Source organism: Quercus lobata, chromosome 6 (assembly GCF_001633185.2).
Source record: "Quercus lobata isolate SW786 chromosome 6, ValleyOak3.0 Primary Assembly, whole genome shotgun sequence".
NCBI classification, from domain to species: domain Eukaryota; kingdom Viridiplantae; phylum Streptophyta; class Magnoliopsida; order Fagales; family Fagaceae; genus Quercus; species Quercus lobata.
In genome coordinates this window covers 10,049,647-10,070,957 of record NC_044909.1, presented here as the reverse complement: position 1 = coordinate 10,070,957, position 21,311 = coordinate 10,049,647, and the positions used below count along the sequence as shown (strand labels likewise).

The window sequence follows — 21,311 nt, the reverse complement described above, 5'->3', positions numbered from 1 at the left end:
ATGAAAAGAAAAAAAGAATCCTAGTCCTTTAAAAGGTACTAACCTTGTCACACGCGCTTCACGCGAGGGATAAAACTTTTTATTTATTTTTTATTTATTTTTTGGGTTTACAAGTTTTACTCAAGTCAGTTTTATTTTATTTTTTATTTTAAGAAGAATTTGTATTAGTACTTGACTACTAATGTGAGAGAGAAATGTGGAGGTGGGAAAAAACACTTTAGTGATTAAAAAAAAAGATATTCTATTTTTTAGTTTAAAAAAAAAAAAGTTGTATTAATACGTGACAACTAATGTGAAAGAGAAATGTGAAGGTGAGAGAAAAAAATGTTTTATTTATTTCTAATTTAACTAAAAATTAGGAATTTTTAAATTACTAATTTTACATGTTTAGTCTTATGATTTAAATTCTAAAAACGGATGAATTTAAAATTATTTTGGATAATTAAATTAAGGAAAATACTAACGAGTGATCTTAGGGCACTAGTTAATAATCAATTTAAAGAAAGTTTTTATGAAAAAAAAAAAAGTAATTAATATTTTGACAGTTTTTTTCATTTTCTATAAAAATAATATCAAAATTTTTCTTAAATAAATTATTAATTAGTGCCTTAAAGACACTCGTTAGCATAACCTTTAAATTAAAGACCCCAAATAAAAAAAACCCTTTAATAGTAATAGGCCGTAACAGATAGAAAGATGCATTTTAAAAGAGAGAGGCGCTTCCACTTTCCACTGTGTCTAAAAGCGTGTGCCGTTAACTTTCGATAGGCACGAGTGGGGGTTGAGAATTTTCGTCATCAGTGGGTGGATCATTCTGATTTATTACCAAGTCCAAGTTAGCAAGCTATTAAAGCTTCTTCCTAGCACACGTCACTGCACGCATTCTGACACGACTTCTCAATAATTAATTATTAAACCAATCCGAACAACCTCATCCTTAAAACGAGGACTCAAAACATTATTACTATTAATATTTCTTTGCCCAATTGAACACAGTGACCATTACAAAAACAGAGAGAGTGACACACACACAGTGAAAAAAGATCATAGCTTTACAACACAAAATGGGTAGCAATGCAAAGGGGAGAGCAGTCATGGAGGTTGGAGCCGATGGGGTTGCAATCATCACCATCATCAACCCTCCTGTCAATTCCCTCTCTTTTGATGGTACTTTTTTTTTTTTTTTTCCCTTTTCCCACTTTTACCAGATCTTGTCGAATTCTTAATATTTTTTTTTTTTTTTTTTGACATACCCAATTGGTTGCTTAAGCTAAATTTTGAGTTTTTGTTTGTTGTCTTTTGTTTTTATCAAAAATATTTGCTTGGATTAGTTATGGGATTTTGTGTTTCTATTATCACCTATTAAATCCAATTCTGGGTCTTTAAATTGAATTGAATTGAATTTTGGAAATTGACATTAACAATCAGCAAAACCATGTATATGAGTGGATGTATGGATTGCTGAATCTGGTAATTGTGTTTTGGAAAATCTTCTGGGGTCAGGGTGTACTGGTAGGTCAATTGTGATTGGGTTTGACAATGGCATGGTTGTGGCTACTGGGAGGTTTGGATTGGAGGATCACTGATTGAGGAATGGAGGATGAATTGTAAAACAACCAAAGAGGTCCTCAGGCACTGAGCTGGCATGGGTGTTTGCATAGGATTGATGCTTGTAGTTTTATTTATTTTGTTTTTTATTTTTAATTGTATAGCTTGATTTGTGGGCACAGGATGATAACTAATAACATGATAGTAATCAACTTGAACAAATCGAATTTGCATATGCCAACTTTTGTTTTTGCAGACACACTAATGATCTAACATGCAAATGAGTCCTAGCTCAAATGACACTTCATCCCCTTATAAAAGGCATGGTGGGGGAGTGAAGTGGTAGGTTCAAAACCTACTAGGTGTTCGGGGGTGCGTGTGTAATTACCAATAATAATAAAATAAGATCCAACATATGTAGCTTTAGTTAGTTTATTTATTTTACAGTTAAATTGATAATTGGTTATGATATTTTTATTATAATAGGGTATAGATGTTGTTATGGTTTATGACAAGGTTGTGAAATTAGTCTTTTTAAGACCAGTTGTTCAGGTCTCAACCCCCACCATGGAATTTGATGGACTCATTTGGTGAAGTATAAGGACAACGAGAAGCCTCAACTTCTCCTGAGAATAATAGACCACATATAGCTGTGCATTATCACAAGTATATTGGAGCTTCCCCCTTTGTAATAGTAAGGTGGCGGATGGGGGTTCAAAGCCCACTAACTGTGTGTAGCTTACTAATAAAACCTTGATTCTTTGGGGTTTGGATGCGAATGGAAGTCATATTTGGATCATTACAAAAAAGGCACCATTGACCCATTTCCCCAAAGTTTGTGTAGGTGCAGGGAAAGAGTCAGGCTCACTTTGGTGTTTCGAAAGATGGTTGCTCAAATATTGTCTTGTCTTCAAAAGAATATTGGATTTTAAATAATCTGATGAGATTTTGTATCTTTTCTCTCTTTCTTGCAGTGTTACGTAGCTTAAAAGCCACTTATGAGCAGGCCTTACGAAGAGATGATGTAAAGGCAATTGTTGTTACAGGTGAGTGACGATACATTAATATGTCTTTTTCTTGCATTGGATTTGATTGAGATATGAAGCTAATATCATATGTAACTGGAGCAGGTGCAAAGGGAAAGTTTTCTGGTGGATTTGATATTTCATCATTTAAAGGAAAGCGAATGGACATGGGTATGCTTTGCTTTTTCTGTCTTATATTCTGATAGTACTTTCTTAGTTCTTGAAATGAAGTTCCGGTTGTTTACTTAAAAAAAAAAAAAAAAAATGAAGTAGCAATTATGTATTACAGGGGAGATAGAACAAAGGCCTGGATATGTATCTATGGAGATTCTCAGCGACACTGTAGAAGGTATGTATTCGAATTTTTATCTGCGTATTCATAATTTGGAGTTGATCTTCAAAGATGGTACTTGATAAATGCTGACTATTTTTTTTTTTCAGCTGCAAAAAAGCCTTCAGTTGCTGCCATTGATGGCATTGCCTTAGGTGGAGGATTAGAGGTTGCAATGGTATGCGTAGCCATTTCTCTTTGACTAGAATCTCTTCTATTAACTTTGTAATATTATCTTTTCTCTCTCTCTTCTTCTTCTTCTTTCTTCTTTTTATTTATTTATTATTATTGTTATTATTATTATTTTTTGGGTATCAGGCATGCCATGCAAGAATATCAACCGCCACTGCACAATTAGGGTTGCCTGAACTTCAGCTTGGAATAATTCCTGGATTTGGAGGTATAACTACTTTGTCCTTATTTTTTTGAATGTTTGATAAATAATATTTAGTCCTGATGGAATCATTGTGTTATGTATGTCATTGGTTGCCTCTTGGATGAATGAAGGGTTAGTATGCATTTCATTTGATCATATCAGTATTAGAGTTTCTAATTAAGCTATGAAGCGTTCCAAAATCCAGTACTCTTTCTGCATTTGACCCCAAAACTACAACATTACTGTTTTGCAATGTCTATTGTTATGCAACATGGGTATCTTTAAATCAAACATAGAAAATAAACATTTCATGATAAACTCAAGATGATCAATTTCATTGTTTTGCATGGATCTTCCTTCCATCATGTGGAACAGATTGTCAAACGTGTTGCTTTTAGAGTGTAGTTTTATAGTTTGGCTGAATTGGCACCTGGTGGAATAGTAAGGTTTTCAAAGAGCTTTGGACACCTTTGTTAGCAAAGAGAATAAAAAACTGGGACATATGCATTTAGTTATAGGACACCATCATGATATAGCAACTTCATCAATAGGGCTATCTGTGATTATGGTACCATATAGTAGGTGTTCAAGAAACAATCCATCTGTAGAATCAAGCTAGTTAATGAGAATGTTAGAGAAGGATTTCTGCAACAGATATAGTACTAATGGAAAACAATTATGAGATGAAGTTGACTAAAAATGTTTGCCATTTGCTGCTTAAGAGTCAAGACCAATGACTGCACTAGCAAGGAGTGATATTCATATGGGGGGAGGCTAATAAGGATGGGGGAATAATGTGGGCGGAGGTCCTTTATGAGTAAAGTCATACACTGACCTTTCCAGAAGGTAGGGTTGTATTGATCATTAAGGGATTCACTTGATTGATCTCAAACCCCCGGGATCAGAAAATGGTTTTGACTCCTGAGCAGATATGGTGTACTCTTTTGGCTTTTAGTATGGTTCTTTACTTTGACACTTTGGAGTATGGTTCATAGTGTTAGTCATACCATATGTAGCTAAACAGAATAGCTGAGCTGATCTCGTTGTACTTTTTTTATTTATTTGCTAAACCACATCATTTGTCAGTAAAAGCTGACTTCTATAATGTACATAAATACATACAGATATAACTGCATAAAAAATTATCCATTTCATATAACTTGGTTATGCTACTTTAAAGGATAAGCACATCATTTTCTTTCTTTGCTTCTTTAAAAGAATGTGTGTATGTGTATATATACACCCACACATATATATATATACATATCTCTTATTGTAGGTTCCTTCCATTTAAGCTTTTCTCATATTCATCAACTTGACCTTGTTAAGTAACAGGTGAATAATAGAATTAACGAATAATTTCTCCCACCTATATGATTTTAGGGTTCATTTTGGAGACCCCTTTCTTGACATTCTCTTTAATTAATTAGGCCTTGATATATAAAATTTTTATTACCTATCAAAAAAAAAAAAGGCCTTGGTATAAGTCAGCATCCAGTGTAAGAAAAGAATGATGCACAAGTACATATTGTTGTATGAAATTCTCTTGGATTATTATGCTCATCTTGATACATGCTCTTGATATGGCTCAGGAACACAGCGGCTTCCACGTCTTGTTGGTCTCTCAAAAGCACTTGAAATGATGCTTGTATGTCATGATTAGTCTTCTTTTTCACTTGGCTCTATTAATTTGACGTGCTAGCTGCATAAACTTCAATTCTCTCACTCTCTTCCCTCTCTGGGGGTGTTCTTAAACAGACATCAAAGCCAGTGAAAGGGGAGGAGGCCTATTCTTTGGGCCTTGTTGATGCCATCGTTTCACCTGATGAGTTAGTAAACACTGCACGTCGGTGGGCTCTAGATATCTTAGACTGTAGAAGACCATGGGTTGCTAGTCTTTTCAAGACTGACAAGATAGAACCCCTTGGGGAAGCAAGGGAAATACTTAAGTTTGTGAGGGCTCAGGCGCGGAAACGGGCTCCCAATCTCACACACCCATTGGTTTGCATTGATGTTATTGAAGAGGGTATAGTTTCTGGTCCCCGGGCTGGACTCTTGAAGGTCCTTTTCTGTCTCTGCTGTTTTTTTACTTCCGATAAAAAACAGTCATGTGCAACTGCTTGATGTTGTGTCTGATATTTGCAGGAGGCTGAAGCTTTTCAAGTACTTATGCGTTCTGAGACTTCCAAGAGTTTGATCCACATCTTCTTTGCTCAACGTGGAACATCAAAGGTTTGAAAATTAAATTTTTATTTCCAATGCATTGTTGATTCATCTCCAATTTGTAAGGAAAAGAACCCTGCACGTAGGACTTTCTTTCTTTCTTTTTATTTTTTTATTTTTATTTTTTTATGTATCTATTGTTTACCATTAATATACTGCCAAGATGTACCCAACCAATTCTTTGAACTTCAATTTTTCAAGAATTGAGACCTGCTTGTATTAATTTACTGAATTTAAGGACGTTTTTTTACTTTTAGACATGTTTGGTTTAGTTCTTATTATATTATTAGTTTATATTTTGCACAAAGGTTTGGCTACTCAAGTAAAGGATTTAAATTAATGGCAGTTTGAGGAAGTTTGGAGCCATGCTGGGTAATTGAATATTGAAATATGTTGACATTCTTTGTGTATCAGAACCTTTCTTCAAACTTTTGAGCTCTGTTGTTCATGATGCCATTATATGGTATGGTTTAGCTGGCATTGAAGTGGAAACCCAGGATGCTAAATTGAATGGCTCATGGTTAATAGTAATCATATTGGTGTCTTTAAAAACTTGGATTGAGCTTGGAATTACGAGATTTATATTTAGCTTGAGTTTTAACTAATTCTGATCCTCTTAATTTAGGAGCTTGGATAAATATGTACATTTATAAACCTAACAATCTTGAAAAATATTTAATTTTTGTTTTTATTCTTTCTCAAAGGGAAGGTCTCATTGGATCTGTCCCATGTTGTAGAATTAGAGTATTTTCCCTTACACCTTGAGGTTGCAAACTTGATTCTGCCGTACTTATCTGACATGATTCTTCAACTGAGCACGTTTCTTCTCATAACTTTAAACAGGTACCTGGGGTTACTGATATTGGTTTAGTGCCAAGGAGAGTGAAGAGGGTTGCTATCCTTGGTGGAGGACTAATGGGCTCAGGAATTGCAACAGCATTGATTCTTAGTAATTATCCAGTCATCCTGAAGGAAGTAAATGACAAGTTCTTGCAGGCTGGGATTGGTAGAGTCACAGGTGAGGCTAGAATCCCGCAAAGGTTATTACTTATAATTAGTATCTTATAACTGAAACTTTTAGTTGGCTTTTGTTTTCAAAAGTTGTATGGTATTCCCTCTTAATCTGCACGAAAAACTTATAGCTATAGTCTAGTAGACACGACTTTCCAATTGTTTTTTTTTTTTTTAATAAAGTTAAGTTCTCAAGGGTGTGTGAAATTTCTTTTCGTTTAGCCAATTTGCAAAGCCGTGTGAAGAAAGGGAACATGACTCAAGAGAAGTTTGAGAAAACCATATCTCTTCTCAAGGGTGTTCTTGACTATGAAAGCTTTAAAGATGTGGATATGGTGATTGAGGTAGTTTGGAATGCATTTGGATTTCAGTTTAGCTTTATCATTGTTGTTTATTCACACTGGGGAGAAAAAGTGTTCAGTGTCTGTTGTTGATTCTTGGAACAGGCTGTTATTGAGAATGTTTCTTTAAAGCAACAAATTTTTTCTGATCTTGAGAAATATTGCCCACCACATTGCATTCTTGCAAGTAACACCTCAACAATTGACTTGAACCTGATTGGAGAGAGGACAAAATCCCAAGATCGGATTGCTGGAGCTCATTTCTTTAGGTAATACAAGATTTACTGTTATTATTTTTCCTTCTGCAACTTGTTTACTTAACAATTTAGTTATGCCTCTGATGCAGTCCGGCTCATGTCATGCCACTTTTGGAAATTGTTCGTACTAAGCAGACGTCTCCCCAAGTGATTGTTGACTTGCTAGATGTTGGGAAAAAGATAAAGAAAACTCCAGTGGTGGTTGGAAATTGCACAGGCTTTGCTGTCAACAGGATGTTCTTCCCTTATACACAAGCTGGTCTCTTGCTCGTTGAGCATGGCACAGATCTCTATCAAATTGACAGGGCAATTACCAAATTTGGAATGCCAATGGGCCCTTTCAGGTATTTAATACCTGTGGAATAATTTATGTCTCAGTCATCTTGATCTTGTTGTTTCTTAAAGTGATCTGATTTCATGCACTTAACTGGCTTTATATGTATATTTTTATCCATGCAGATTGGCTGACTTGGTTGGTTTTGGTGTTGCAATTGCAACTGGCATGCAATTTATTGAGAATTTTCCTGAGAGAACTTATAAATCAATGCTTATCCCACTTCTGCAGGAGCATAAGAGAGCAGGTGCTGGTTTCTTGTTAAAACTGAATGGTCAAGTGGTCTGTCTATTGATTTAAGTCTATTGAAATTCAGTATGGGTCTTTAATTATTTCATGGTTTACCATGCGCTTGATTCAGGTGAAACTACTCGCAAAGGCTTCTACGTGTATGATGACAAACGCAGAGCTAACCCAGATCCTGAATTAAACAAATATATTGAGAAATCAAGGAGCATCTCTGGTGTAGCCATTGACCCTAAGGTCTCTCTTTCTCTCTCATATGTGCTCCTTTACACCCCCCACACACAGGGAGTTTATTATTTAGTTCTTTAGATTTTTTTCTCACCTGTTTACTAAGCTGGGGAGCCATAATGTGATCTAAGTTGGCGGCATAAAACCACAATATGGTGCTGTTCTTAACAATAGTTTATAAGAGTATAAATATGGAAGCCTCTCCTCCCTCCCTCTCCTAATCTTTATGAAATTGAACTTGGATGCAGCTTGTGAAGTTACCCGAAAAGGACATTGTGGAGATGATATTCTTTCCTGTGGTGAATGAGGCATGCCGAGTCCTTGCTGAAGGTATTGCAGTCAAAGCAGCAGATCTTGACATTGCTGCTGTTTATGGCATGGGTTTCCCACCTTACAGGTTAGTAAATTTCATTGATTTTGTGCAAGTTCCTAATCTCCATGCAATTCTTTCTATAACCTGTTGAGGTACATTTTGATCAGGGGAGGTATAATGTTCTGGGCTGATTCTCTTGGTTCCAAATACATTTATTCAAGATTGGAGGAATGGTCAAAATCATACGGAGAATTCTTCAAGCCATGTGCCTATTTGGCTGAAAGAGCTTCCAAGGGGGCTCCTCTGGTGAGAAATCTGAGACAGTTTTTTTTGTTTATTTTCTAAATATAGCAATGAAGTAAGGACAAATCCATGACACATTACAGTCATAGTTTAAGAGAAGTGAACTAGCGAATCCCTGCCCACGGGGCTTAGGAGTTAAGATTGTCCTTTGAACCTTATGTTGTAGATTTCACTGTAGTGAAACAATAATTTTTTACTTATTTATGAGCTAGGGACTGGCTTAGGTCCCATCAACACAAATCATTCACATATGAATCCACTTTCATGCCATTGCACTTACTATTCATGGTTCAAGATTATTATGGTCCATCACCGTTTAGTATACTAAAATTTCAGAAATAAGCTGATTTAACAAGTTTAATTACTTGATGATTTATTGTAATTCCTTGTCTACTAATACTCCTCTAATGTTTCTTGCACTATTGCCTTGCAGAGTTCTCCAGTGGAGCAAGCAAAATCGCGGATGTAAGATCAGTTTGGTCATTGCATTGTTAGCTTGGATAAGAATTTCCTTTATTATTATTATTATTTTCTTGAAATAATTATAGATAAATGGCTCAGGAAGAGCTATATAATGTATGAGGGGGAGACTTGTGCATGACAACATGATCAACAAGTGATATCTTAAGACAATAATGTTCTATAAGCATGTCAAGTGATCTTTATGAAAATCATAAAAGTTTTTAGTGATATATTGTTCTAACTTCTACCATGAACAAATCAGTTTATTCTAGCAAGCAAAAAAAGGAAAAAAAAAAAAAAAATGAAGCTATATATTTTGCTAGTGCTTTCAATTGTTAAAAAAAAAAAAGGAAAAATGCTTTTATATTTAAGGTGAAGAATTATTGTTTTAATTAATGTCCTTCATGCTTATTTTCCTAACTTATGTAAGAGTAATGATGGTGGATGTACTATCTATGGTCATGTGGTACTTGACCATCTTTCTTTATATACTTTGTGTATAGCTTCAGCTATAGTTCCCAAAAGGTGAAAATACATTTCTTGTCCTTGCCTTATTTCAATTTGGTCAAGTTTTTATTTTTGGTTCCTATATTTTTACACTTCATGTCATTTTAGTTTGGGCCGATGTCTCACTTATAGTAATTACTAGTGGTTCAGCTATTAACTACTTGTCTACAGTTGAATAGTCAATTATAACCAAAATAAACATGTTAAATTTACAGTTGCCTTGACAACAAAACTTGAATTTTTAACAACTATCCAAACCACATTTAACTCTTTTCAAAAGTCATATATATAACATTTAGGAAGGAGTTAGTTTCAATGGGGCACTCGTCATTCATCGAGGACCAATAGACTATAGGTAATTATGTATGTATTAATGATCTCAATTTCAAAAGCAAACTAAACTTACAGTAACTAGTTAGAGACTATATATTGACTAAACTTGTAATCACGATAAGCAGTAATCTTGGAAGTCCCTAATGAACTCAGAGTCTTGTTTCGCTGCGAAATTCACATGGAACAACACTGCCCCTTTGACTTACCTAAATATGGAGCTATTCTGGACTCATAGTCTCAACTGAAGAGTTAGTACAACTTTGCAGCCTCCAATGTCACGACTTGTGGTATATCAAATTGTTTGGGATACAAATTCTTGTTTGCGTTGGCTTCCTCAACATGACTAGGATTTTAAAAATGAAACCCTTGAAGCCAGAAAATCCCACTTTGAGTTTTCAGTTTGATATGGAGGGGCATTCAATGGGAGTGGAGGAACTGGTGTTGGCCATGATGGTTGCACAAGTTGGAATTGAGATCTCACAGGAGAGCTGTATGTAAGCGACTAAATTTCTATCAGCGTACGTGTAAGCAATGACACAAGCAGCCTCGTATGTGTAAGCGATGACACAAGCAGTCCAGCACGTGTAAGCGATGACATAAGCGAACCAATCAGGCTGTGACATGTGTCACCAATCAGACTCCGCCACGTGTTGCTGGATCCCTTCAGGGTTATCCTCCAGATTTCATCAAGACTTCCCTTTCAAAGTACAAATGAACTCTCACAAGTGTGTCTTGAAATTACACTGGGTCATTAGTTCAACCTACCATTCCCATTCGGTGCTTACCAGTCTTCAACCTACCATTCCCGTTCGGTACCTACCGTTCTCACCAAAAATTCTTAACTACCATTCTCAACTACCTAGTCAGGAATTTTTCCTCTCTACACTGTAATAAACCCTTTTCAACACCCCCGTCCGTAGGTTGCACAATTGAACGGAATTTCCACAATTTAAGAATACGCTGTCGCCATCATATGGGTGAAAAGCTAAGAAAGTCATGTCCCTATAGAGCATCATCTTTGCTCTCTCATCAGCATAATCTGGACCATAGATATTCTTTGCACTCTCAAGAAAGTCTTTGAAAACCATGTTGCTGAAGTAAACTTTTTGTTTCATGCACCATGTACCTGCATTACTGTAATCCTCAAGTTCCCATAAAGAAAAACTTCCAGCATAAAAATTGTGAGGGAAGTAAGAAATAAGCTGGAATATTCGAAGACGCCGTCGGAACACCCCAAGAGACACATAGTGTCTAAGTGAAAGGTCGATGGGTGGATGGATATAATGGCATTGTTCTGAATCATTGAATGGATCGAACACCACAAAGCCTTTGATTTCTTTAACTTTCACACAAACTCAATGCAGCATCCCATTGTAGGCAATAACACCTGCGTAACAAGCTATAGGCATGAAGGGATTCAAATTCAACTTCCGTGGTGACGAAACGACTTGAGTTGCGCCATTCATTAGTCTCAGAAGAAAAGATCTGCACCTGTAGTTGGGTTTGGATTTGAGTAGTATTTTCTTCAGGACAAAGAATGCGTACTACCATAAATCTATAGTGAGCATTGGTAATACATCCCTGCTCTCTGTCACTGTCACTGTCACTGTCACATTCACATATATAGGGATCGCATAAAAAGCCGATCATAAGTTCATAACCCTTGTCCTGGTCCCGTCAGTTGGAATTGGAGGGAGCTTAAGCCAGTGTTTGGTAAACGGATTATAGATGTAGTACTCAAAAAACAAGGCTTTTGGAACTTGGGTGCATACCAGCAACAAGTCGTTGAACGATGCCTGAATGCAAACTGGATAATGTAAACTTAGAACAGGAAGAAAGTCGAGAAACTCGAGTCCGATACGAGGGTCAAATTTGAACGAAGGGTTATCATTATGATCATATGAAACAAGTCGGATATATGTATTTACGTTGAGCTCGATGGTATTTTGGAACACATGAGTAAACTTACAGACATAATGGCGGTGGTGATCCATGAAGCGGCGAATGAAGTAAGGATTGGAAATAACAGAGAGCCAGCGTTTGGAGACGGATTTGAATTGGACAGCACGTCGGCAACAAGGGAGTCGATAAAGGATCTCCAACAGCATAGCATATGGGAGTTTCTCTATGGATTCTTCTGCCTCTGTTTCATCCCAATGATGATGATGGTTGTTAACTTTTGCGATTGACTTCATCTTTTTTTTTTTTTGGTCTTAGGTTTAGTAAGGAAATCGTACATAAAATATAGGGTTTTTGTACTTTTTGTATATTTTTTTTGATAATCAAAAGGGGGCGGGGGCTACCATGTATGACTCACCCCCTTGGGTATGACCATAGGGGCACTCCTCGCTAGGGAATATTGGATTGACCCATAACTACTGTGACTGGGGTGCCACAAATCTCATCCTAGCACTCCAAGAGGGCTAGCAATAAGGCACAACGCATGAGTGCTCCCACCTCCCATCCCTGGTACCCCCAGGGTTTTGAACGAGGGATCATTGTGCATGCGTTTGGGATTCTTACTGCTAGGCCACACCTCTTAGGGCTTCTTTTTGTATTTATAGTGTGAGTGTTGTGTGTGGCTTGAGAATTCAATCCTTATTAGGTGTGCCAATTCTGCTTAGATTCCGGTAAAACCAAGTTTAAGGATTAATGCACAGCAAGCCCACTAGCCATGTAACTATTGAAAGCTAAAACACAAATTGGATTTTACCTTCTAAATTTTAAGATTATTTGGATTTTATTTCTTAAAATTTGGAAGTATTTAAATTTTACACCCTAAAGTCTTAGAATTTTAGGATGTGAAATTCAAACACCCCTAAATTTTATGGGGTAAAATCCAAATTTCAAAACATCAGGGTGTAGAATACAAATACCCTCAAACTTTAGGTGGTAAATTCTAAAATTTGAAACTCTAGGGTGAAAAATCCAAACATCTCCAAACTTCAGGGGTGTAACTTGCGATTTACCCATTACCATTTGATCCATCTTTTATGCATTATTTTGAACTACAAAAATTTGAATTTAAATAATTGATTGATGACATGGTTATTGATCATTGATTACATTGAAATTTTGCAAGTATAGAGAATATATGAAGATAATGTAATCTAAAAGTGAATTTGTCAAAATTTGCATTCAACTAAATAATATCAAGTGGTGTAACATTACTTAAAGTTATACCAAGTATAACTTGAACCCAACCTTATATATATATATGTGTGTGTGTGTGTGTGTGTGTGCGCGCGCGTGTTTTGTAGCAATTTGTATGTGAGAAAGAGAGCCAATGATGTATTTGGAGTTTGGGTATTGTGAGAGCGTATGTGTGCCACTATTGTAATTTAATTATTTTATAGTATAAATTTTTTTCTGCCACTTGCATGTGGATGTAGGCATATTGCCAAACCACATAAATTTTGCAATGCATGCACGTGCGCTAACTTTTTGAGTGAAGAAGACTTGGCATAAAAGTCCATTTTTATAGCTCCAAAGTTATCATGCCATGTCATTTTTTTTACAATTAATAGATTACAACCGGATACAAAAAATCACTCTAAAAAAAAAAAAACTATATTTCAAAAAATCAAAATCCAAACAATGACCATCCTCCATGAACACCATTGTACACACAATTTTCGTAAAAGATAAATCACATGGTCACGAAATAGTATAACAAATAATCAACTTGTATTTGATTTGTATATATGTGAGTACAATCCTCTGTATGAATTTTTACAATGAAATAGTACAATAAATTCCTCTGATTCGACCTCCAAGAAACGTTATGATCCGAAGGGGGCTATGAAACTTGATCTTGAATCGTGCTTTGATATCTCCAAGTTGATTGAATAGTTGAATGTGCTTGATTTGATGCGAGGGCCGTTGGCTTGATCTCGAACTAGATTAAAGGAGAATCCCCACTTTGATTTGAAGAAGTTGGAATAGGCCTTGATGAACAATGAAACTTTTGTGAACTTTAGAGATGACTCTCTATTTTGGCAGAGTGTCAATGTTGTTTTCTCTCCAAGTATCTGTCCTTTTTCTCATATGAGAAGCCTCTATTTATAGGCAAGTCAATAGTATTTAATTTGGAATTTTCTCTTAGCATTTATTGAGAGTTGAATTATGAATTTAATTTGGTATTTCATTTAATAAGAACTTTTCATATAGGTCTTTTCTTTTGACACTGCCATATGGTTTTGTTGCCACGTGGCTTGATTTCATTCGCTGATCATCCACGTCATCAATTGGAGATTAATTTGATTACAAATATTTTATCATGAACAATCGGATGGTTGTGAATACATCATAAAATTTTGATGTCTACAACCACCATAGCCTCTTTTGGTGGTGTTGACATCATCTATTCCAATCTCTCGTATTCTAGGGTTTCTAATTTTCACACAATAGCACTCTGATTCTCTTGATCATTAGGATTTATTCTTATTATTTCTTTTAATTCACATTGGTTCTGTTTCTTCGAATCGATTTCTAATTATTTTGGGCAAAGATGAGGGTCTTGTAAGTGTGTTGTAATTGTTTTGAAATCCATCTTTATTAATCAAAAAATGGGTTAAACAATTGAACTAATGCATATTCTTGTTGCCTTTGTTCTTTTGCTCTGGGTACATAATTGTATGAGATTTTGCTTCTTTTAATTCATTCATAGAGTTCATTTGATAAGACGGAACTATTTAAAGTTTAGGTGTGGGTGTGGACCGTGTGGTTGTGGTTGGTGATTGTGAAAAAAAAATTCTACTCACCAAGTTACTTGAATTAGAACTCTTGTTGTTGAATAATAAATATGAGATTTGAACCTTGCCTATATAAAAAATTAATTGATTTCTTAGCAATATTGTTAGTGTGATGTAGTTTAGATTCTTTAGAATTTAATTCTTTCATATATTAAAAAATCTATAAAATTATTTGTTGGGGGCCAATTAATTAGGAAGTACTGTTAAGGCAGTATTAACTGGGCTTATGGCCCGATCCGAATACATTAGACCATCCAAGGAGGTCTAAATAGGATTATGAGGAGAACAGAATGAAGAGAGGAATGGAGACAATATAAGATAAGTCCAACAAGCGTCCGAAGATAAAAGCCATCTCGGCAACATGTGTCCGAGGTCAGTTCGAGTGTCATATCGTCATGGACTTACTTTGGAGTTACATCATCACTAAGAGTTAGATGTCAGATAAGGGATAAGAAAGGTAAAGGGCAACAAATATCTTCAAAAAGCTGCTATCTCCGCATTAAATAACTCCCAACCAACTCTCTGACCGCATTAATGTGGAAATGACGCTTGAACAGTGATCAAGCAGCCTTACAGCTACTAGTTGATGGTTTTGGGAAGTGCTGGATGACACAGGAAGGAGTTTCCCAAATCTAACCTACACGTGTGCAGTAGGGGCGACACCAAGACTGGAATATATAAGATGGAAAGATGTACTAAAAGAAAAAAGGCAAAAAAGAATAAAAGGATTATCTAAGGTCAGTACTGTGACTCTTGTACAATTTTTATTCAACAAAACCATATGATACAAACTACTTGAGCTATTCCGAGGATAGATTTTCTAATCTTACTGGTGTCTTACAGTCTTAAACCATTAAATCTAATCGTTTTTATTTTGAGATAGATCTAGTTCTTCCATCCATGCTCTACAAATTTATTGTTTGGGCCGCTTGGGTTTGAGCCCAATCCTGTCTTGGGACCAATCCAATTTCAATCCTTACATTATTATTATCTATATCATATCATATCATATACTATATAATAAAAGTTGAACTTAGAAGCTGTGGTTGTGCCAAATAGCTTTACCAAATTGTAGAATTTTTTTTTTTTTTTTTTTAGATTTTAAAAATATACATAATTTTTTTCTCCTATAATTTCTAAATTGATAAAAATCTTAATTTGATTACAATCCAAAATTTTCATCTAATCCATCTACTATAATTTCTAAGTTGATAAAAATCTTAATTTGATTACAATCCAAATTCTTCATCTAATCCATTTAATCCTATAAAAAAAGCAGTTTTAACAAAACTTGCAACTTATTTTAAAAAATAAGTGTTTTAACAAAATATGCTTCCTACATTCAACAAAACATAAAAATTTTAAAAAGAGATTAAATTTAATTGGTTTTCTTCTTTGAAAAGTAAATTTAGTTGGTTGATGCTATACAACTATAGCTTACAATTATGTCTATCTAAATATTATCAACAAAGCCTAAAATAATAGGATAGAAAGAAAAAAAATCCAAAGCATAAAATATTAAAATGTGTAGTAGTGTACATAGAAGTATAGCTAATCCTTAAAAAAAAAAAAAAAAAAAAAAAAAAAAAAAAAACCACTTTCGTTGGGAAGGTATACACACAGGAAGCAATTGATAATAAATTTGTTATCTATTTTTTTTTTCAAATTTTTTTTGTTTAAATTTATTTATTTTTTGGATAAATATCAAATTTATGGATAACAAAAAAAAAAAGAAAGAAAAAAAAAGAAAGAAAAAAGCTAATAACATTAACAACTTGATCTTTACTGTATATTAGGGAAAAATATGGAGGGTCTCTTCCATTATATAGCTCAATTTGGACCATCTTGATCCTACACTTGTTGATCATTTGAGCTCTTAGTTGAGTACCTGTCTCATCAGACACTCTTTTTGGCTTTCTATGAGTTGTGGTAGCCAATGTAGCACTGTTCAGAGGTCTTTTCCACATAAATGCTGCTAGAAAAGTAGCTGCAGTGCATTCAATGCGGTGGTAGCAGCTTTCCCTTATATATTTTTGGATTCCCCTCTTTCTTGTATGTTCATGATGCACATCCTTATCACTGGAGCTTTTTGGAAGGTTACCCTGATTGTTGGAATACATATTTGAGCTGTATTTATTATACTCGAGGAGAAATTCCTCCTCGGACCACGTTCCACTCCTTCCTTACTTATGAGACTCTAAACTGGAATCACCCATAACTATTTATTACTACTCAGACCATTCATGTTCTCGGCCCAAGCCCAAGGCCCAGTATATAATTTGGGACCTTAACCCTACATTTTGTTTTAATTAATTTATTTTTTTGGATAAATATCAAATTTTTGGATAAGAAAAGAAAAGCTAATAACATTAATAACTTGATATTTACTGTATATTAGAGGAAAAAAATTGTTATTAACATTAACAACTTGATTTTTATAGTATTTGATTTTAAATAAATTCCTTTTTTTTTTGGTGCTTATAACAACTTCTTCACAATTTAAAATTATTATTTTAAATAGAAACAACTTCTTATCAACTTTTTTTTTTGGGGTTAAAGTTTACTATGGTTGAAATTTTGTTTGTGGGATAAATGTAGGAATGATTATGGATAATAGTTTTATTTTATTTTTATATACTGTGACTCTCATCTTTAGATTTTCAAGTCACTATAAATAGTAGAGCCAGATTCATGATTTTTTTCATTAATATTTGTCCAAGTTTCCATCATTTTTTAGGGTTATTTGTTATTTGTTATTCTCTCAAATCCAGTCCCTTTTTGCTTCAAAAAATAAATTCCCAATTTTGTTTGTTTATTTTTATTATTATTATTTATGTTGTTTTTTATTATATTTTTCCAAGGAGTTTCCTTGAGGTTTCAAAGCACTTGATCAAAATTTTTTCTCAAACAAATTTCTTGAAGTCTATATTTACACATTTTGTTTTGATAGGGTGAAATTTGGTACCTCCTTCCTCATGACTTTCAAAGACAAAAATTCAATTCTTACATAAGTTTATCTACTTTTATTTTTTAATGTTTAGTAATTTGGGTTGTTCATAATTCTTAACTATTACATTGAGGTTACCACTTAAATATGCTTTCAATTATTTTTTTTATTTTTAATTATTGGATTCAGGATTTTTCATTTAAATATCTACTTGAGTTTTAATCATGCAAACTCCCTTTATATTTTTCAGACATTTTCTTTTATATTAGTTGCATAGTACATTGGCTTGAATAGTTGCCAATCCACAAACGATGCCATCAAATGACAAAGGTCAGTTAGTTACTAAAAAATCATCACACACAACTCAAATTTCCCTTTTTCTAAAAATCTTCCCCTTCTTCATTTCGTTGGCTAATTTTTATTCTACTATTTTGTGCAAAGCATTCAATACTCCTTATAAAAAATAAATTCTTTCTTGCTAAATGGCTCTTGCCCTAAGAAATTTCCAAATATTTTTTACAATGAGACAACAATAGATGCTTATGGATATCCAATTTAATACATGTAGCTTCAAATTTTATTATAGCACAATTGGGATCTTAGAAGATAATTTTTTGGTGTGGTGTTATCATTTTATATTTGATAGTTGTTACATTTATGCAATATTTTTTCTATTTAATAATTATTTATTTTGTTATTTTCTCAAATAAAATATATATTTTACAAGTAAATGATAAAACCGTACAACAGCAAATATATTTAAAAAAAAAATTCTACCCCTTCTCAAAAAAAAAAAAAAAAAAAAAAAAATTCTACCCCAAACAAAACAAAACCCAATTCTCTTCTAAAAACTAAAACTAAAACCCGGCCTGCTCTATCTTCTCAGAAACCCAAAAATCAAAACTCTCTCCTTCCCCCAAAATCAAAATCCAAAACTCAGATGAGAAAGAAGTAAGCGATCAAAGGTAGAGCTGATCAGATACAAAGAGTCTCGCACCCACCTTCAAACGCCTCCCCTTCTATTGCTGCGAGTACCTGTTCTCTCTTTCAAATTCATTCATTGTTATTTGAATCTCTCTCTAATTTTCAAAATTCTTTTATTTTGTGCTTTGCAGTCTTACATTGACACTTTTTATTTTCTGGTAATTCTCCAACTTCTTTTCATTCTAAATTTAATCCGTTTAGTTTAAAGTTAGGGTTTTCAAAATTTCAGTTATAGTGCGTGGTAGGTGTTTGATGCTGGGTCTCAGTTAATAAATCCTTATTGTTTGTTTAAAAAAAAAAAAAAAAATCTACCAGCGGGTGTGAGAGAGAGAGACAAAGACAAGTCTTTTGATGTCGCAAGAGTTGTGATCTTTATAATCTTTGACTGTAGCATCAGTAATTGGCACTAATTTGCCAAGTTACCATCCTTCCTAGAATCTTCTCCATTTTGTTTTTCTCTCCAGCAAAAGATTCAATGTTTGCTTTCTACTTTGCTTAGATTTGATCCTTTAAACTTTAGCAAAGGGATTGCTAATATAGCAGTTTGTGAATTGTTGTGAAAGATTGAAGTTGTAAAGAATTTTGCTTCGGTCATATCTAACTCTATGATCATTGTTACGTAAAATTTCTTTCATTTAAGTTACGAGTTACAATCAAATACAAAATATGTGTCTACTTTCCTGATTTCTTTAAAGTTGCTGCTATACAGGGAAAAGGTACAAGGGATTGCCTTTTTGACTTTAACTAATGTTTTTTAAATTTCGTTATGGATTATTTTGAAGTTTTTTCTTTGCTTCTGTCAATGTTCAATTGTAGTGTGCCTAATTTAGGTGCATTTTTTGGGTGTTTTCATGCTGTAAAACATTCTTTTCATTCCCATTTAGAATATGTACTCCACGTGTTTGACAAAAAGTCTCACTCAAAATTGAAACTTACCACTTAAAATTGAAACTTACCAAATAAAACCATTTGAAATCCATACCAAGGTAGTTATTATTTGTAGTTTATTGGTAATATAAACAATTCATTCATAGTAGAAATTCATAGATTTGTGAAAAAGTAAAAAAAATGTAGTTAAAGTTTTACTATATATAAGAAAATAATAAGTTAATCAAGTAATTCGTGAACAAGCTCGAACTTGTTTGACAAAAAAAATTAACCAAACTTGAATATTTAATTTGTTTGGTAGATGAGTTCAAACTTAACTAATATACGAAATAAAATCAAACGCTCAGCTCAACTTGGCTCATTCATAACCCTAGTGTTAAAAACCATAGGTAATATGTTGGGCCTCTTAATTTTCTTCTCTCTTCTATATTCTTCTTTCTCATTACTCTCTTTTTTTAGTTGAGGGTGGTGGAATTTAAACCTTAGATATTTTTATTGGAAATACTAAGAGGTGCTAACTAATTGAGTTGTCTCTCCCACACCCCACACCACCCCCCCCCCCCCCCCCCACAACACACACACACACACAACAAAATACATATCAATAGCCACTGATTAACCACAAAAATTCATTTACAACCTTAAGTTTATGTACTCTGCTTTTTATTCATTTACTGTTTTCATTGATTTTTTTGTGCTTCATGTAGTTATCCAAAATTTGTTCTTCCTGTTGTGGTTTTCTTTAACTTATAGATTGATTTTATCTATATTTTAAAAGCACATCCCCATTTATCCAAAATAAAAATCATAAATCTTTGCACATTTGTAGTTTCTCTTCTTGCTGTTGATGTCACATGTTTTTTGTAATACTGCATTTTATACTTTGAGGAGACATTTCTTAATTTTTATGCAAATATCAAATCATTTCATTTAGAGCATCAGAGGTGGTTCAGCTGTAATATTTCAAATCTTTTATGCAGTGTACTATTTTTCATATCTTCATGTGAAATCATTGTGTGTTGTGGTAATGCCTGATTTGTGATGACTCTCACACCAAATAATGTATGTCTGCCACTAAAAGCCAGTTTTTTTAATTTAAAATGGAGTGATTTTATTGTCCAGTTTTCCACAAAAAAGATTATTGCTGGTGTGCTTATCTTATTGTACTTGATTATAACCCCTTTAGAGATAGCCAACAAAATCCTTAGGTGGCATCATTTTGGGTGATTATGCCACATGAACAGAATTAACAAGTATCCTAACTAGGCAACCATTGCCATATAGATGAGGTTATAGTTTGTTGCAGCTAAATAATTTGAGATTTTAGCCGTCTCTCCTTTTTGACATTTTATGTCCGTACTTGTTTCTTAAGAAGCAGAGTACATAAACTTAAGGTGGCACTAGTGCAGTTAGAAGTCACATGAATAAAAATATTGAATTTCCTCTAACCGGACTCGGTGGGATATTGTTGAACCTTGGTAGGAAAGAAAATGTAGTATATGTGATCTAAATCTATACTAATATAGAAAACCAACTGTGTTCGGTGTGAAAAGGGTTTTTTTTTTTTTGTTTGAAGATGTTTTCCCTTTTCCAATATCTCCAAAGTAATGGAAGATAGTAGAAGTCAAGAGAGTAGAAGTCTGTTTCATTGGGGAGAAGTGGTGTAGTTGGATTCGCACTTGTATTTCAACTGTCCAGTTCTCTATTTTGATTAATGGGGCTCCAGCTGACTTTTTTGGGAGCACGAGGGGCCTAAGACAAGGGGATCCGCTATCTCCTATGTTGTTTTTAGTTATGATGGAGGTCTTAAGTAGGATGATGAAAAGAGTTGAAGGTGCTGGATTGATCAGGGGTTTTCAGGCTATAGGCAGACGAGGTGTAGGGGAGTGTGTCTCGCATC

The 21,311-nt window shown here is 34.2% G+C and overlaps 1 protein-coding gene across 1 annotated transcript; it reads left to right on the top strand.

Annotated features, from left to right (window-relative positions):
- Positions 1 to 864: 864 nt before the first annotated feature.
- LOC115994699 (glyoxysomal fatty acid beta-oxidation multifunctional protein MFP-a) lies at positions 865 to 9,239 on the top strand. Its single transcript, XM_031118931.1, has 18 exons — positions 865 to 1,167; positions 2,523 to 2,594; positions 2,679 to 2,744; positions 2,863 to 2,922; positions 3,015 to 3,082; positions 3,223 to 3,304; positions 4,873 to 4,928; positions 5,039 to 5,341; positions 5,426 to 5,512; positions 6,347 to 6,521; positions 6,737 to 6,858; positions 6,961 to 7,124; positions 7,202 to 7,456; positions 7,572 to 7,693; positions 7,808 to 7,929; positions 8,169 to 8,317; positions 8,401 to 8,539; positions 8,970 to 9,239. The coding sequence occupies exons 1-18, from the start codon at positions 1,065 to 1,067 to the stop codon at positions 9,003 to 9,005; spliced, it is 2,181 nt and encodes a 726-aa protein (XP_030974791.1). The 5' UTR covers positions 865 to 1,064; the 3' UTR covers positions 9,006 to 9,239.
- Positions 9,240 to 21,311: the final 12,072 nt, after the last annotated feature.

Coding starts and splice junctions, on each gene's coding strand:
- LOC115994699 (XM_031118931.1), top strand. CDS start 1,065: ATGGGTAGCAATGCAAAGGGGAGAGCAGTCATGGAGGTTGGAGCCGAT. Junction 2,745..2,862: donor AGGAAAGCGAATGGACATGG/GTATGCTTTGCT, acceptor TATGTATTACAG/GGGAGATAGAACAAAGGCCT. Junction 7,125..7,201: donor GCTGGAGCTCATTTCTTTAG/GTAATACAAGAT, acceptor CCTCTGATGCAG/TCCGGCTCATGTCATGCCAC.